Source organism: Temnothorax nylanderi, unplaced genomic scaffold (assembly GCF_030848795.1).
Source record: "Temnothorax nylanderi isolate EJ_2023f unplaced genomic scaffold, tnyl_v1.0 TNYL_tig0186_pilon, whole genome shotgun sequence".
NCBI lineage: Eukaryota > Metazoa > Arthropoda > Insecta > Hymenoptera > Formicidae > Temnothorax > Temnothorax nylanderi.
Window position 1 is genome coordinate 253,155 of NW_027249248.1, and position 17,343 is coordinate 270,497.

Genomic DNA, 17,343 nt, shown 5'->3' on the forward strand with positions numbered 1-17,343 from the left:
CAGCGATGGTACATAATATCAACGTCAATACTAAACAAATCGAAATTATGTTATAACTGAAATATTTTTCAATAATTAAATATCGAAAAATATTTTATTTACAGCATAATTTCGATTTGTTTAGTATTGACGGTGATATTAAGTACCATCGCTGAGTCATTATTATTTACCATTTGTGTGTAATAAATCAGTCATATATAGTTTATAAATTACGTACAAAATTTATTAGTAAAAAAAACGTATAATATACACGGAGCAGAGTTAAGCTAGTGCTGCTGACTTCCCTGGTTTTATATCTACATTACCTAAAAAAACGCGTACAATTATACCATATTGTGTGTTTATATATACAATTATATACAATGTATTGAATGTATTTATAAGTATGCATGTTTTCTTTTTTATAAATTGGTAATTAAAGTAATTATAATAATGAGAAAAATAAATGGTACCGAAATATATTTCGGCTTTAAAGTATTCCGTTAAAATGTTCTTCAATAAATCTTTGTCATTAATAGAGCCTGTCGTCACAAGTATATCTACTTTTCTTAGAGCTTTTATAATTTTCTTCCGTATAGACAATACTCTGGAAAAAAATTAATCACTATGTATTAAGTATTTAATTAATTATGAAGTAACAAAATTAATAATAATTTTAAGTAAAGAATATTATATAGTAATATATGATAGCTTACGTATTCGAAGTTAGAATAATTTTTAAACGTCCTCACTTATTATTCACAATTCCGAAATCCAAAGAAGAGTAGCTATTATGCTTTAGTAGTGAGATTAAAGTTATTCTGTTAATGTCATAGACAAATCCTGGTTTTAAAAGTTCTCTAGGTTCTTTTAAATTATCGCCGATGGACAATACTCCCACAGACAACTGTTTAACGACTGTAACGTTCTTACAACCGCAAGCTGTCAAAAGTCCTATTTCTTCTGGGCCAATACGTGTAAATTTCTTTAGAATAATATCCTTTTTTTTGTGACATATGTCGAAACCTATAGGTCTTTAAAATAGATATACAGACAAATAAATTAACTGTTTTGGTAAATAGCAATAGAATTTTTATCGTATGTACGTCTTCAAATAGTATTCTGCCATAAGCATCCTTTACTCTCACCGATTCATAATTTATTTTATTCATGCCTGCCTGTGCTACGTCATTCAATATCTCCAATGCATTTTCTAAAGAAATTGTGGGAAATAATTCTTTATAGCAATTATTTGCATTATTGTTCATATTCTGTAAGTATATTTAAAATTTTGTATATCATGTATACATATTTATAATGTTATAAAATCATTATTTATTGTGTAGAGAGTGTTTTACTTCTGTAAGTGATGATTGCGAAGATGTAAGCGAAACAGAGGATGTCTCAAGATTTTCATTCGCATCCTTATCTTTTCCTTATGTAAATAAATTTCGTAGTCTATATTATCTTATAAATTTGTTATAAATTATCACATCTAATATAGATTTTTCTAACAGTATTTCAATTATATTTTACTTGTTCTGGAAAATCATTATTGGAAGAGCATGCAATGTCAGATAATGAAGGACGTTGAATTTCGTTCTCATGTACCAAATGCATTATATTCAGCAGCATATCTAAAATTGCTGCAAAACGTTCTCTTTTATCATAGTCTAGGCCAGACGAAGCTGTAAGGGCCTAAGCAGAATGGCTGTCTTATAACCTTAAGGCAGTGTTTTATGCCTTAAGTCTTTTGTCTTATGTAACGCACAATACTGTGTTAATGTTTCCTGTCTTGTGTAGTATACGCGACGTTTTAAGGAATAAACGTAAAACGTGTGTATATGTATAAACACAAATAACAATTATATTATACAATTAATAATGAATATTTTGTAAATAGTTATGACATAATACATTTTAAACTTATAAATATGTAATAATAATATTTCATATTCGAAATATATTTCAATAACTGTGAATATAACCTAACTTCTTTGTTCAAAGAAATTTATCTAATGTACTTATAAATAAAATGTTCTACTAAATTAAATATTATTTGATTTAATAGTATTATATATGTTTAAAAATCTTGTTAATTATTAAATTTGTATAATATTTAACAAAATCTATATGTATGTACGTATATTATCTAATGTTATCTATATCCTTTTATTAATTCCTTTTAGTAAAAATGGAAGATCATCACTATTGTGAATCTAATAATACATATTGTACAGACAATGAAGTGTCAAATAAAAATGAAAATAATATTTCTATAGAAGAAAAAGACGGTGATGCTTTTCTAATTGAATTATATAGAGAACGGCCATTTCTGTACAATAAAGGACACAAAGATTTTAAAAATATAATAATTAAAGATAATGCTTGGAAAGAAATTTCTAAAATAATGCAAAATAAAAATTATGGTAAATATCAAATATTTTTAATTAATATTTCTTATTATGTCTTATTGCTAATATATATTATGCTAATTATAATGATAAAATCTCAACATTTTTACAGGCAACTTATATACACCTGATTATTGTCAAACTAGATGCACATCTCTAAGAAATCAATATAATCGTGAGAAACGAATAATAGATAGTCAATATAAGAGTGGAAGTGGTGCTTCAACTCATAAACCTTTTGCATTTTATACTCAATTATCTTTTCTTGACAATTATATCAAGAGACGAAGGTTTATAATGATAATTGCTTGAAAATCCGCATTTTAATAGTATAATATGTATATATACTTATATATTCTTATATTTTCAGAACATGCAGTAATATAAAAGCAAATAAAGCTTCAACATCTACATTATCTTTAGAACTATCAACAGAAATTCCACAATCTAGTTCAAATGAAGTATTTGATACCAAAGGAAAATCAAGTCATTCTATGCACGAAACAGAAGATAATAATTTTAATGGTGAAAATAATAAAGAAAATATTTTAGAAGATACTCTTGAAGCACACGTAACACATAAACGCAACATTGACAAAGATTCACAATCAGACGTATTACATACAAAACCTAAATCTAAAAAAAGTAAAGTCGATGAAACAAAGGAATTAGACAATATGTTTACATCGGTTAGCCAGAAAATCATCAATGTTTTAGATAACAAACGTGAAAACAATAATGAAGACGAAGCATTTACACAATTTATTGTTGCTCACTTGACAAATCTTCCACAATCTGAGAAAAATATAAGAAAGAAAATGATAACAGATGCTTTATTTTCTCCACTATAAAGAATTAATATTTTTTGCTTTTAATGATTTTTATTTTTTTCATACATTATTTTTATTTTTTATTAGTACAGTATTTTTTATTACAATATGTGATACATTACTATATGTGATATTATAAAAAAGACTGTTTCTTTTAAGTAAGATTTTAAGTTTAAAATAATATTTTCAGTCACATTGTTTTTTAAATCTAACATAATTTTATTATTTAATACGCAAAACAATATTTTTGTTTAACATTTTTTATCTATGTGATAGGTGATCTTAGATAGATGATAGATATGTGATAGATGATCTGATATGTGATCTTCACTATACTATACTATATATGTAATATTATTAAAACTGTTACATATAACATAAGATTTTAAAAGGTAATTTAAGAAAAATAATGTTTTTAATATATGTACTATTTTGTTTTTCTAAAAGTAAGACATTATGATTTTATTGTTATTTACTTATTAATTTGTATGTGCATTAATAGTTCTAAAGCACTTTCCTTATTAACTATGTTTATTATTTAATTGCTTCATTTGTATACATTTGTAATGTATATCTTGCTAATTATATAATTATTATATAAAAAATTCGATTTGTGGTATTTGTTTTTATTTACATAGATCTTTATTACTAGATACACATCAACTTACAAAAAATTGTAACATTATAGTTAAAACATTATGCCGTATGACTAAAGACAAATACAATAAAAACAAAATATATAAATGACTTTCATTAATAAATAAAAAAGTAATTAATAAATATAGGTAATACTATGCGCATTAATATTTTGCTTGTAATGACATTTCACTATTAAGAAAACTTTTCTTAATTGCTGCAATGTATAAACTTTCAGTAAATAAAGTTAATTAGGTTGTAGAAATTAATATTAATTGATCTAGCAGTAAGGAGATAATCGGTATATAAACTTTACATATAACAATATGCAAAATCGGTACGGCATTATTGTCAAACTCTAATTATATATAACACAAGAACTATATATATATATATATATATATATATATATATATAAAGATTCTAAAACTTTATCTTATTCATTTTTTTACTTAAGTAGAGTTCAGTTTAGAAATTATGTTGTCAAAAAGCTACTAAAAAATATCAAGCTATATAATTCTTGAACACATTCTTTTTTCATACTAACATTTTATTAGAAAGAATAAGATTAAATAAATAACCGAAAATTAAATGTATGTGTATAGAAACCATTATTTTTATAATATTATTAAATATTTTCACCATATGTACCCCTTCGCACGTAATCGTATTGCCACGGTACTTCTCCTTCAGGTGATATGAAATATTTACACAAAGTGTCTCTTTGTTTCGAAGCAGAAGATACGGTTTCATTATAACATAGGTTTTCCGATGAAGACAACCACTGCATTTCCTTTATAAATAAAAATAGCATGGTTAATTAAATTTAAAAAATATACAGTAATTAATATTTTAATAACAATATTATATACACATAATGTATCTGCATTTATTTAATTATTTTATTATATTAATTATTAATATTAAAATTTTTTTAATTTATCAAAAGTTTAAACACAAAATTAAGTTATATATATATATATATATATATATATATATATATATTATCTGCAGAATAAAAATATTTAAATGTTTATTTTACCTGATTATTTGTATCGTTTTCAAGAAATTCAGTTGTGCTGTATAACTTTAGTTTACAGCGTTCTTCTTCAACCATTACAAAATTATGTAAGCAGAGCGATGCTGTTGTTATCAAATCGGCTGATTTTGGCAGCATACAAATGGATTGTCGAAATATTCTCCATCTATTGGAAAATATTCCAAAGGCGCTTTCGACTGTTCGCCTAGCCCGAGAAAATCTATAATTGCATATTTTTTGTTCTTCATTTAAGTTTCTTCCGGTATATGGCTTCATAATTCTCGTATTTAATGCAAAAGCATCGTCTGCCAATAAAAAAGTTGGTGTACAGATCTGACTTCCAGGTAATTTGAACGTTCCCTTTGGTAGATTTAAATTTTCATTTTTCAAATTTTCTCCAATTAATGAATCGTTAAAAATTCCGCCATCGCTGTTACCACCGTATGCACCAACATCAACTAACGTAAATCTATATACATGGTTTGCCACTGCCATCAAAACAATACTATAATATTTTTTGTAATTATAAAAAAGACTTCCCGAATTAGGGGGACATTGCAAGGTAATGTGTTTTCCGTCTACTGCCCCTACACAATTTGGCACATTCCATCTCTTCCAAAATCCTTCAGCATACGACTTCCATTCTTCTTCACTTGGTTGTGATAGATACAGTGGTTGTAATACATTTATTAATATCTGACATACTTCTTTAATTAACATACGCACTGTTGATTCACCAATTCGAAATGATAGAGCGATAGACAAAGGAAGATCTCCAGTGGCAAGATATCTGAAATACATTTTCATTAAAATATCTACGTTATTAATATATTTATTATAAAAAGATTATTAATTTTCCATTTCTCTCTCTCTCATTCTCTATTAAAGCATGTTTCGAGTAATAATTATTTTAGGCAATTTTTGTATATCTGACAAAAATAAAATATTATTAATACTATTTAATATTATTCAACATTTATATTTAGTCTAGAATACTTGTTTTAGTCTATCACAGAATCTGTCTTTGTTACTTTAATAAAATTTCTTTTTTATTGTTATTTCTACAAAATATAATTATTTCGAAAAAATAATAAAAGAATTACTTATAATTACCTTAATACTATTATCAATCTCTGTTCTGCAGGAAATGCTCGATAGCTATTTTTTGTTAAATAAGGTTCAGTTAATTGAAGTAATTTGTTAAATAAACATAAATTCATTCTCGTATAACGAAAAAATAAATTTTCATCATTTTTTAAATCTTGGTAAAGTGTCTCATAAGCTCCGTATTTGTATCTCAGTTGGTTTATTGGTCGCACGTACCATCTTCTTTTATACCATCTAATTTGTTTTTTTTTTCGTTTTAATAATTTATACAAAAGCATCCAATGTAAAACAAGCAATAAAAATTGCTTATTTCTATGCATTATTTTAATATACCTGAAATTAAAATTGTTTTCTGTAAAATAAATTAAATTAAATATTATACAAATTTAATAATTAACAAGATTTTTAAACATATATAATACTATTAAATCAAATAATATTTAATTTAGTAGAACATTTTATTTATAAGTACATTAGATAAATTTCTTTGAACAAAGAAGTTAGGTTATATTCACAGTTATTGAAATATATTTCGAATATGAAATATTATTATTACATATTTATAAGTTTAAAATGTATTATGTCATAACTATTTACAAAATATTCATTATTAATTGTATAATATAATTGTTATTTGTGTTTATACATATACACACGTTTTACGTTTATTCCTTAAAACGTCGCGTATACTACACAAGACAGGAAACATTAACACAGTATTGTGCGTTACATAAGACAAAGACTTAAGGCATAAAACACTGCCTTAAGGTTATAAGACAGCCATTCTGCTTAGGCCCTTAATAAATAACGTCTTGTTGCGTATTCCACATCTAGTTGTGAGAATAAATAAATTGTAAGAGTTACAAAATTGAAGATTACATACAACATAAATAAAATCGTCACGATCGTCCTGCATGTTAAGCAAGTCTTGACTAATGATAAAGATGAACTGGCACAGGTATGTGAGATGATGGTTACCAAATTAATTACAGTTCTCGTATTCGCACAGCGTCCTTGCGCGCAATGATGACAGGTTGCATATCGATATACATATGTATACATGTCTCGTGAAATTTTCTTTGCTTTAACGTAAACAATGGCTTACATATATAGAAACATACGAATATTGAAAAATTTCCTGTTTCTCCATGTATATTATCAATATATATTTCACTACTTATCACGCGGCGACGGTCACGATCGTCCCTATTTCTAGGTTATAATATAACTGACTGACATCGCGCTCAACGCACTGACTGCACTTGTTTCTCAAATCTCCTTTCATGCGGAAAGGGTTTTCCTTCGGGTCATCATTTATATGACCTATCATTTATATGTGTATATTGTACGATAGAAAGGTACAATGCAAAATGCTGGTAAATAGATTTATTCAAACTTAGAAGTACACCGTTGGGCGCGATGCGCACCGGTCACGCTTGCCGTGAAATGGCGAGCACTCGTCAAATTATATAATGTTCGCATGGAAATAGTTAGAGTGTCGAATACAATAATTTCTCGGAGGCACTCCGCGTCAAAGTTAAATCCATCGACAAGAGAATACGATAATTATTATAGTGACTAGATGAGCTCTCAAATGATCGGCGGGTGACTGTTACGCGACGGACTCATGCGACCGTGCCAGAATAATTCGTTAGAGCGACTGCCTGTGCCGCGGTCTCGCGGACCGCGGATTCGTCGGTTACCCCCGGTTCTACAATTCGCACACGAGGCCCGCGCGTGATTCGGCCGCGCGGCATCAACCGTTACAAATGGAAATTAAATACATACATATCCCGCCCACCATTAATAACAATTATTAATCTTAATACTAGAGTCTAGATATCGGAAGTAACGCATCGGTTAGCGGGAGCTTACACAACTTATTTATACTTCGCTTGCAAATTCCGCTCGCAGTTTTAAGGGTCACAACGCGCACCCTTTCGTCAGTACCTTCATGAGTCTTTATCACCCTTCCCAATTTCCACTTTAAAGGCGGCGCATTGTTGTCTTGTATCAAGACGACATCGTCAACAGTTAAGTTATCTCGTTCTGACGTCCATTTCGATCTGCCTTGCAGTGACGTCAAATATTCGCGGCTCCATCGCTTCCAAAAATCTTGCGCGATTCTCTGAACTGCTTGCCAGCGATCGAGTCGATTTAAAGGAATGTCTGTTACATCAGCATCTGGAAGAGCGATCAATGAATCACCCGTTACGAAATGTCCCGGGGTTAGTGGTTGCAGATCCGCCGCTGAAGACGGCAGCTGGCAAATCGGACGCGAATTCAGACATGCTTCAATTTGTATCAACACAGTAGCCAATTCCTCAAATGTCAGGAGACTCTCTCCGATAACGCGTTTTAAGTGAAATTTACATGACTTTACCCCAGCCTCCCACAATCCCCCCATGTGAGGCGAGGATGGCGGGATAAACTTCCATTCGATGTTGTGTGAAATACAGAATTCAGTTACGTCTTGCTTCTCCCTATCGAGCAAACGATATATTTCGTGAAGCTCATTTTTGGATCCTACAAAATTAGTCGCATTGTCGCTATAAATGCGCTGTGGGCAACCTCGACGTCCCACAAAGCGTCTGAGCGCTGCCAGAAAGGAAGCGGTGCTAAGATCACTAACCGCCTCGAGGTGGACGGCCCTAGTTGAGAAACAAATAAACAACGATATATAAGATTTATTGGTTTTTCTTCCGCGGCCTCGATTAACTAATGTAGTGATAGGTCCGGCAAAATCTACGCCGATTACGAAAAATGGACGAGTCGGAGTGACTCGATCTGCGGGTAATTGACCCATGATTTGCAATAATGGTTTCGGCTTGTTGCGGAAACACGTTATGCAATCATGTGTGATTTTTCTGGCGATGATTTTCCCTTTGAGCGGCCAATATATTTCTCGAATAGAATATAATAATGCCTGTGGACCTACATGCAATAGTCTACGATGCTCTCTGTCGAACAACAACCGCGTAAATTTGCTATCGGATGGCAAAATAATCGGATGTTTTTTCCCAAAGGACACTTGCGAATTCTGAATTCTGCCGCCCACCCTGAGAAGTCCTGTCTCATCCATGAATGGATGAAGCGACAATAGTTTGCTATTAGAATGAATTTGTCTTCCCGACAATAGATTCGAAGTTTCCTCACAAAAATGAACCCTCTGCACTGCCATAATCAACAACTGACGCGCGCGGCGAATTTCGTCTATTGACAGAAATCCGAACTTACGATTGTCGCGATTCATTCTAACATTAAAAACAAATCGAACAATCCACGCCAAAATACGCTCGATCCTCGACAGCGAAGAATAGTTATTTAACAAGAACTCTCTAACGTCATTCGAATTGCTAACGTTTGCAAAAACTCGCGTACTCGAAACCTGCTCCGCCCGAATCAATTTCTTGTCTTCCTCGGTAAGACTCGGCGATTTCAACTTACGCTGTTCATACTCGCCGAAACGCGACAACCAATCGGGCCCCTCCCACCAGATTTTGCTCTGCTTCAAATTTTTCAAACTTGTACCCCTCGAAATCAAATCGGCAGGGTTCTCAATTCCGTCGACATGATGCCAGTGTCTCGATGGAAGAATAGATTGAATTTCGGCTATACGATTTGATACGAACAATTTTTGGCGGGATGGATCGCCGGCAATCCATGCCCGTACTATCTCAGAATCGGTCCATGCATGCTCCTCATCGAACGTTATCCCGAGTGCCCCTCTAATACTTAGCACCAAATTTACTAGTACCACAGCACCGCATAGCTCGAGCCTAGGCAGCGTGATAGTTTTACATTTAACGGGCGCAACTCGTGCCTTTGAACAAAGTAAGAAGCAATTGGAATTATTATCTGCGTCAATGGTTTGCAAGTAAATACAAGCCCCATAGGCCTTTAAAGAAGCGTCGCAAAATGCATGTAGGATGAAGCGCACCACCTTAGAGCCTCGAATTACTCTACGAGGTACCTGTATCGTACTAACCTCTCGTAAATCCTCTGTATAAGCCTCCCATGCCTGACATAGATCCTCCGTCAGCGGCTCATCCCAACCTAAATTCGCTAACCAGGTGCTCTGCATAATCAATTTAGCTCGAGTCAAAATGGGACCGATCAACCCAAGCGGATCAAATAATCTAGAAATTGTCGACAAAACCTCACGCTTGGTTTTAACTGAATTAGTAATAGGCTCGATGGAAAACTGAAACATGTCTGATTTGGGATGCCAACCCAATCCCAGAGTCTTGACGGCACCCGCGTCAATCTCTAACACCGACGACTCCTCGACTCGATCGCCGGCATGCAGCTCAGGTACAATTCCCTCACGATTTGAACGCCATTTGTGAGCCTCAAAACCCCCCTCGCGCAATAACTGCTCCAACTGTGAGACTAGTTCGACCGCTTCGGGCTCGCTATCAGCTCCTGTAATAATATCGTCAACATAAGAATCTTTTAATAGAACTCGCGATGCCAGTTCAAACCGATTAGCCCCGTCTTTCGCCTGCTGTTGCACGGAGCGAACGGCTAAATACGGAGCGCTCGTCTGACCATAAGTTACGGTATTTAACCGATAATCTCCCACCGGATCGTTCGGGGAAAAGCGCCATAAAATTCGCTGATAATCTCGGTCTTCCTCGTGTACCAAGACCTGACGATACATTTTTTGTAAATCGGTTGTGATCGCAATGGCATGCAAACGAAATCGCAACATTATATTGACTATGCTATCCTGTAAATACGGTCCCGTCATCAAAGTATCGTTTAACGAAATGCCCGACGTGGTCTTCGCGGACGCATTGAATACCGCTCGCAACTTAGTTGTTGTGCTTGATTCCCGAAGAACGCCGTGATGTGGTAAATAGACCGGATTCGGTATTCGAGCGTCCCCGACAACCCCGGACATGTGCTTCAAATCGATATAGTCACGCATAAATTCGGAATACAATTTATATAACTCCGGTTCCCGTTGAAATTTCCGTTCTAAACAAAGGAAACGTTTCATCGCGATGTCTCTCGATTGTCCGAGCTGAGTCCTGTTTTCACGGAGTCGGACGACAAACCGCCCGGACACGTCTCGCGTTGTAGTGTTTATGAAATGATTTTCGCAGCACTGTTCTTCCTTCGATAACCTTGGATTGTTATTAGCGTATTCTTCTAATTCCCAGAATTTTCGCAACGTATCGTCTATTGATATTTGCTGCGTGATCAAACACACGTGATTATTAGAAAGTTGGCGGCTGGTCGTACGACGCGTGATCAAATGTTGCGGTATTGGACCCGACACAATCCAACCGAATTTAGTGTTTTGCAATACCGGTAAACTTTCACCGAGTTCAATCTTGCCGGCTTCCAACAATTGAAGGAAGAATTCTCCGCCTATGAGCGCGTCAATATGACCCGGATTGCAAAACAACGGGTCTGCTAACTTTAAGTTCTCTGGGATAGGCAATTTTGATATATTGATGGAAAACGAAGGCAACGTCTTTGTTATTTTCGGGACCACCAAACAACAAAGACTCAACTCGAACCCGGAAGTTCGCGATTTCATCGAAATTTGACAACCGTAATCTATCGCGCAGTTTATGTTATTTAAACCGTTTATGGATTCGCATACGCTTTCTAATTTTATGTTCAATCTGTTACACGCCGCTAACGTAATGAAATTTACTTCGCTCGCACTGTCCAACAATACCCGCAAAAAATTCTCGTTATTATTTGATTGAACATTTACAACAGCCGTTGACATAAGTACTTGCTTACGCTCGCCTCGAGCGTGTTGTACCGACATGTTTCCTGCTGACTCGTTGTTGTTGGTTGATGCTCCTATCTCGCCGTCCGCCACGGCGCACAGCGTGATCCCAGATGACCCTCTCGAACAGTCCTCCGAACCCCGTGCCGAATCCGTCGACGAACAGGATGTCCGCTTCACAATATGGCACAACGTGTTATGTCGCTCGCCACATTCTCGACATGAACCGGACCTGCAATCTCTAGAAAAATGATTATTTCCAAGACAATTGAGACAAAGTTTCAATCGCCTGGCCTCCCGGATTCTGTCCTCCACGGACAAGCCCAGAAACTGTTTGCACGCATAAATGGAATGCTGTCCTTGGCACACGTAACACCGTCGCTCCTGTGTGGTTGTTGACAGCGTCGTCCTGCCTTGTACTTTCGAATCTAACGATCGCTGTCTGCTCGTTCCGTCCCTCGCGCGAAGGTCGTCCCTGTTGACGATCTCGCCGTCCGAAGCCGCTCGCCGCAACAGCTGACATTGCCGTTGCAAAAAATCGATCATTGTGCTTGTCGTCACATCGTCTTCCCGCTCGATGTGCTCCTCCCAACGTCTTCTCGTCGCGTTGTCCAAATTTTTCTCAATCAAATAAATAATGAGGTCTCCCCATGACTCAGTAGGAAGTCCCATTGCTTGTAACACTCGCAAATGTTTCTGAACGTGATCTACCAAATCTTGAATTGCACTGGCTGATTCTCGTCTCACCAGTGGTAGATCGAACAAACACTGTATATGCCGCTTTCGAATGCCTCGCTCGTCATCGTATCTCTTCTTCAACAAGTCCCAAGCGATGGCGTAATTATGCTCGGAAATGTCTATCGATTCGATTATTTTTGCGGCTTGTCCGCTCAACGAACCAACCAAATATTGATGCTTCTGTACACCAGTCAGGTCGCTGTCGTGTATCAATGTTTTGAATGTATCTGAGTATCGCTTCCATTCCTCCATGGTTCCGTCGAATGATGGCAACGTGATCATCGGCAATTTTACGTGAGATTCACGTGCGGGCGTGTTAGACCGCACCCGGATGGAACGATAAATTAACGCGCGGAGTAAAAAAAACCAAGTGTAATTGTACCGTACTATATACGCGAACGCACTCGAGTGCGTGTGTTAAGCTTTGGGACTGAGGGTAGGTAGTCTAAAGTAATCGACTCAACAGTATTATACCGCATTAAATGTTCGCGATTCTTCTCTTCTCGCTAAATCGATTTTCTTTGCCGGCGTAAGTCCGTCGGATAGTTGGGGTTTATCGTCCACCTTTCCCTCTGAATGCAAATAGATGACTTGAACGAGAATAAAGATGAGAGACTTAATCGATCGTCACGATAAAATCTAAGCGAAAGAGGTTCATTAAGAGGGGAGGATGTAAGACTATGCTAATGCTAATAATATGCAAATGTTACGCGAAGTGGACTGTAAACTCGCAAACTTCCGATATTCCAACTTTCATTCCTTCAACGCGTTTTAAGTTGCGAACTTGTACGATTATTGCTACGTCTTGCGATTTGTTTCGGTAATTTGCACCTGTAACATACTCGCTATTTGTAGACCTTGAGGATTCGTCACCGATATTACACGTCTCTGTATCGAGGAATATTGACGGAAGGGGGTTGATATAATCGACTAATTATTTAACGCGATAGACGCCCACTTTTGTATGACAAATTAATGCGAAAAAAAGCGCAAAGCGGAAAGAGCTGCAATAGACAAAGCCAATGTTTTATGTGTATATCCGGTGTATGCAATACGTGTCATAATAATTAAGATTCTCGCGAAGTAAAGAAAAAATTGTTAAAATATTACGAAAATGGAGAAAGTAAAGTAGCGAGGGAAAGAAGAAAAAAGAAGTGTATATAGAAATGATATGACCCTAAATTACTATCGCACACATGATTGTATCTAATTAATAATTATTTAATATATTGCAAATATAAATGATACAAATTCTGGTGTTTTATTGTTACTTAGAGATCCTTTCTCATTTAATAGGAACGCGCGCGCGCGCTAAGTATGTAAATGTATATACTTATTGTTCTTCGCAGATATTTATATCATCTATATCATCCCTCTAATTATTAACAAGACCATTATTTTTTAAGAAGGTAAAACAAGTCAATTTTTTTAATCAAAAAAGACATTTAATATAACTGTTATAACGAATATACAATGAACTTAATAAAACTTGCAATTCCAAACACGTGGCTGTGCGCGCACACGTGTATATGCAATTCTATTTTTAGAATTTAACTTTTAAAATCTGAGTTTCTAGTAAACTTCTAAAATCCAACTTTCTTATTAATCTAGACTAGATTACTTCTTCGGTAGTCCAACTTTCGACTTGAATATTCGACCATTGCGCTGATTGCGTGCGAGACAGTGAACGAGTAAACATTGTTGATAAGACGAACTCAACAGTTGTGTCTGCTGAACGCTATTACGGGCTGAGCCAGTTCTGGAGCTGAAGTTTGCTTCCTACACATAATAAAATATAATTTCTCATGTCGTACAATTAATAAGAAATAATTGATCGTACAATTTTATTCGATATGCACCTTGGAATAAAGATATAGAAGATTACAATATGTTAAATCGGGCGACACAACTTCGCTTGGAAACTCGAGACTATCTCCTTAACCGGTCGATTTTTTTCATCCGGATATGGAACTAATCTTCTAAGATCGGGATCAAGACACCTCGGTAGTTCTTCGGGTCTGGGACTGAGATCCAATTTCAATATCCCTGGTAAGCATTTTAATCGTTTTAAGTTGGAACCAGGTCTTCGTAGTTCAACCAAAAGCTTATAAAGATCTTCATCGCGAAGTCGTTCGCTTTCCTGCTTGAAGAAGCTCGAGACTGTTAAAGTAATGGGCCTATAAGAATATCAAGATGTTCGTTAAGCCTTTCGATAGGAAAATGGTGCATTATACAAACCTAAAGCTATCGAGGCAATTGGCAAAATCGTCCGGCGACCAACTACGTCTTTTATCCGAACTCCGTCTTTCTAGCGAACCACGTCGCGTCGGCGGTTCCACTTTCTTTCGACACTGTTCCAAACCGTCCGACTTTCTGTCTAAAGATCCAGCACTGCCAGTGCTATCCGTATCATCACCGCCTCCGATTACACCAGACAGATGAATTACAGTCCACGCGAGAGGCATTCTATAACGACCCAGGCGTTCGCACGCAGCAGCGGCGGCAGCTCTGACCTATACGGAAATGAATAAGACCATAATATGAGAAATTGCCATTTTGAATGCATCAGTATTTTATTTTAACATTTTATTACCTTATCTTTATTTTTATCTTCGCGTAAATATGGTTCGGCACACTCCGATATATCGCCCTGCAATACTTTCTCGAGCCGTACGACAAGAAACAAATCGGGACTGTTTATTGATGCTCAAAACGCAACTTCTAGCTAAGGTACTTGCTATAAGCGATATGTCCTCCAAGCATTCTTTTCAATCCCTCTGAATTCATATCTCGACGTAGAAATTTTTGGACATCTGAAATATAACAATTTGTAATTAGCATTATGCATTCTTGAAGTTGTAATTTCAATGATAAAAAATATCATACCTTTTTCTTTTCTCTGGCATCGTATAATGCGAGACTCGCAAATATTGGCTCCACTTATAGTTCTAACTTTAATTGCAGACATTTTACGAGAATTTTATGAGCAAGAGGTTCTGTAGGTTAGGTTGCTGATTTCTTGCCACTCGTCGTCAGGAGAAGTATGATGTGCACTTTATTGCACTATAGTGCAGACATTAAAACAAAATATTGACCTTTAATTAATTTTTATTAGAATAGAGTTGTTTTCCAAATAATAAAAATTATATCGAGACTTTATCCAAATGATTCTGGAGCGATTGGATTAAAAAAAATATTTTTTAGACACTTTCTGCTAATTATACGCTTAATTGATTTTAATTAATTGTGATTATTGTATGGTTTTCCAAACTCTGAAAAGTTTTTTCCAAATATCTCCAAATGATTTCCAAACGATTGGATAAGATAATTTTCAATAATTTTTAATTTGTTTGCCAACTATACGTCGGTACTGAACTGACTGTGACAGCGCGCTGGCGAAAGCGCCGCCAGTGTCGAAAAAGTGAAAGTGACATTACTCTGTTATATGTATGTTATAATCGCAGCGTTAGGAGGAGGAGGAGTATCTTAAATAAAATTTTTCACATTTGGACTTTGCGTCCCAATATCTCCGCTCGTAGGGCACGTAGCGGAAAATATTATAGGAGATACCCCCCCCCCCCAAGTCGACCCCAAGCTATCGATCAAGCCTACTTAGAACTTGATCCGTTCACTCGTTATCGAGATCTCAACATCTCGAGTACTCGCAACCCGTCGCGTCGCGTAAAAGAGTCACGGTTGGTCTCGCTCCGCGGTAGCCCCCTACCCCTTCCAACACTCATATCATTCCATACTATTTACCCCCACTCTCTACCGACCAGATTCTGACCTTTTAAATCTGATTGACAAAACCCCCAAATCTCTGGTTCAGAACATATTCCTTCAAGCGTTCGGCCCGATCATTCAAGACTCCACAGTCTTTTATACGGACGGCTCAAAGATCGACTCATTCAGCTGGGTTGGCGCCTCGTGCTACTCCCCGCAACTCCAAAACCATTTGATGTTTAAACTCCCTGCCCAAGCCTCGGTCTTCACAGCTGAAGCCTGGGCAATATACAATGCGGTGTTGCTCACCCTTGACCTCCCCGGCCCTAAATTCTCCATTATTTCGGACTCTAAAAGCGTGCTCGACGCTCTATCCAATCCTGTCACATGTAGGTCAAATTACATAATTCCACTCATAAAAAGCAAAATATTAGAAGCCCAAAACCGCGGCAAGGAAATCCTTTTCATTTGGATCCCCTCTCACAAAGGCATCTCAGGTAACGAAATCGCGGATGAACTTGCCAGAAAAGCCATTCGCTTTGGCATTGCTAACCCCTTTTTTTAAGATACCCCACTCAGATTTCTTTATTGAACAACGCGAAAAATTAGCTATAGAGTTTCACAACTACCTATTTAATAAAGCTCGGTGCAAGGGCAACCATTTTTTTGTCAACCTATATGTCAACACGCCTAAACCTTGGTATTACCAATCCGGCCTTAAACGCGATGCTGTGGTCACGATCTCGCGACTCAGGGCAAACCACTACAATCTGAACCACAGTCTTTTCAGAAAAAACATAGTTGATGATGGCTCATGCGCTTGTGGCGACCCGGTTCAGGATATCAATCATATTATATTCAACTGCCCCTTAACATATGATAAAGCAACTTATCTCAGACGGGCGGTTCACTCGAGCGAGGGACCGCAGTGCAATGATATCTTTCCGACTCTCGCAAAACCCACGCGCAGGATCTGTCGACTAATTATGTCTTTTTGTAGATCAGCAGAAATCAATTTATAATGCGCGCGCTCGCGCGTGCCTGACCGACCGCTGGCCCCCCACTACTCGCCTAGTGGCTTTCCCACTCTTTCTCCCCCTCCTATCCAAACATGAACGCCGCCTC

At 35.9% G+C, this 17,343-nt stretch overlaps 4 protein-coding genes across 12 annotated transcripts; 1 reads left to right on the forward strand and 3 right to left on the reverse strand.

The window, feature by feature from the left end:
- Positions 1–198: 198 nt before the first annotated feature.
- On the reverse strand, positions 199–8,630 carry LOC139778521 (uncharacterized). Of its 6 annotated transcripts, none has more exons than XM_071716472.1 (5): positions 8,389–8,630; positions 6,889–8,189; positions 6,012–6,338; positions 4,902–5,688; positions 3,882–4,652 (listed from the first exon to the last, which is right to left on the reverse strand). In XM_071716472.1, exons 2-5 carry the CDS (start codon positions 7,065–7,067, stop codon positions 4,488–4,490), a joined length of 1,458 nt encoding a protein of 485 aa, XP_071572573.1. In that variant the 5' UTR covers positions 7,068–8,189; positions 8,389–8,630; the 3' UTR covers positions 3,882–4,487. The 6 variants fall into 6 exon arrangements, 3 of the variants coding, with proteins under 3 accessions (XP_071572573.1, XP_071572574.1, XP_071572572.1); XM_071716473.1 differs by adding an exon at positions 6,662–6,835 and having other exon boundaries at positions 6,996–8,630; XR_011719602.1 differs by lacking the exons at positions 3,882–4,652; positions 4,902–5,688; positions 6,012–6,338 and adding exons at positions 199–305; positions 453–586; positions 696–1,013 and having other exon boundaries at positions 6,889–8,630.
- Positions 1,677–3,268, forward strand: LOC139778524 (uncharacterized). 4 transcript variants are annotated; one of them, XM_071716479.1, is made up of 4 exons: positions 1,677–1,815; positions 2,169–2,408; positions 2,506–2,683; positions 2,764–3,268. In XM_071716479.1, exons 2-4 carry the CDS (start codon positions 2,174–2,176, stop codon positions 3,242–3,244), a joined length of 894 nt encoding a protein of 297 aa, XP_071572580.1. In that variant the 5' UTR covers positions 1,677–1,815; positions 2,169–2,173; the 3' UTR covers positions 3,245–3,268. The 4 variants fall into 4 exon arrangements, with proteins under 4 accessions (XP_071572580.1, XP_071572579.1, XP_071572581.1 ...); XM_071716478.1 differs by having other exon boundaries at positions 1,719–1,808; XM_071716480.1 differs by lacking the exon at positions 1,677–1,815 and adding an exon at positions 1,818–1,874.
- Positions 8,631–8,632: 2 nt separating the features above from the next.
- Positions 8,633–12,747, reverse strand: LOC139778528 (uncharacterized). Its single transcript, XM_071716485.1, has 2 exons — positions 8,764–12,747; positions 8,633–8,656 (listed from the first exon to the last, which is right to left on the reverse strand). Exons 1-2 carry the CDS (start codon positions 12,745–12,747, stop codon positions 8,633–8,635), a joined length of 4,008 nt encoding a protein of 1,335 aa, XP_071572586.1.
- Positions 12,748–13,918: 1,171 nt separating this feature from the next.
- On the reverse strand, positions 13,919–15,526 carry LOC139778525 (dedicator of cytokinesis protein 6-like). Its single transcript, XM_071716482.1, has 5 exons — positions 15,382–15,526; positions 15,089–15,308; positions 14,734–15,008; positions 14,355–14,672; positions 13,919–14,274 (listed from the first exon to the last, which is right to left on the reverse strand). The coding sequence occupies exons 3-4, from the start codon at positions 14,958–14,960 to the stop codon at positions 14,387–14,389; spliced, it is 513 nt and encodes a 170-aa protein (XP_071572583.1). The 5' UTR covers positions 14,961–15,008; positions 15,089–15,308; positions 15,382–15,526; the 3' UTR covers positions 13,919–14,274; positions 14,355–14,386.
- Positions 15,527–17,343: the final 1,817 nt, after the last annotated feature.

Coding starts and splice junctions, on each gene's coding strand:
- LOC139778524 (XM_071716478.1), top strand. CDS start 1,763: ATGTTTCCTGTCTTGTGTAGTATACGCGACGTTTTAAGGAATAAAC. Junction 2,409..2,505: donor AATGCAAAATAAAAATTATG/GTAAATATCAAA, acceptor ACATTTTTACAG/GCAACTTATATACACCTGAT. Junction 2,684..2,763: donor AATTATATCAAGAGACGAAG/GTTTATAATGAT, acceptor TTATATTTTCAG/AACATGCAGTAATATAAAAG.
- LOC139778521 (XM_071716472.1), bottom strand. CDS start 7,067: ATGTATACATATGTATATCGATATGCAACCTGTCATCATTGCGCGCAA. Junction 6,339..6,888: donor GTGACGATTTTATTTATGTT/GTATGTAATCTT, acceptor TTTTAATTTCAG/GTATATTAAAATAATGCATA. Junction 5,689..6,011: donor AGATTGATAATAGTATTAAG/GTAATTATAAGT, acceptor AATGTATTTCAG/ATATCTTGCCACTGGAGATC.
- LOC139778528 (XM_071716485.1), bottom strand. CDS start 12,747: ATGGAGGAATGGAAGCGATACTCAGATACATTCAAAACATTGATACAC. Junction 8,657..8,763: donor CTCCGACTCGTCCATTTTTC/GTAATCGGCGTA, acceptor TTTCTCAACTAG/GGCCGTCCACCTCGAGGCGG.
- LOC139778525 (XM_071716482.1), bottom strand. CDS start 14,960: ATGCCTCTCGCGTGGACTGTAATTCATCTGTCTGGTGTAATCGGAGGC. Junction 14,673..14,733: donor AATTGCCTCGATAGCTTTAG/GTTTGTATAATG, acceptor ATATTCTTATAG/GCCCATTACTTTAACAGTCT.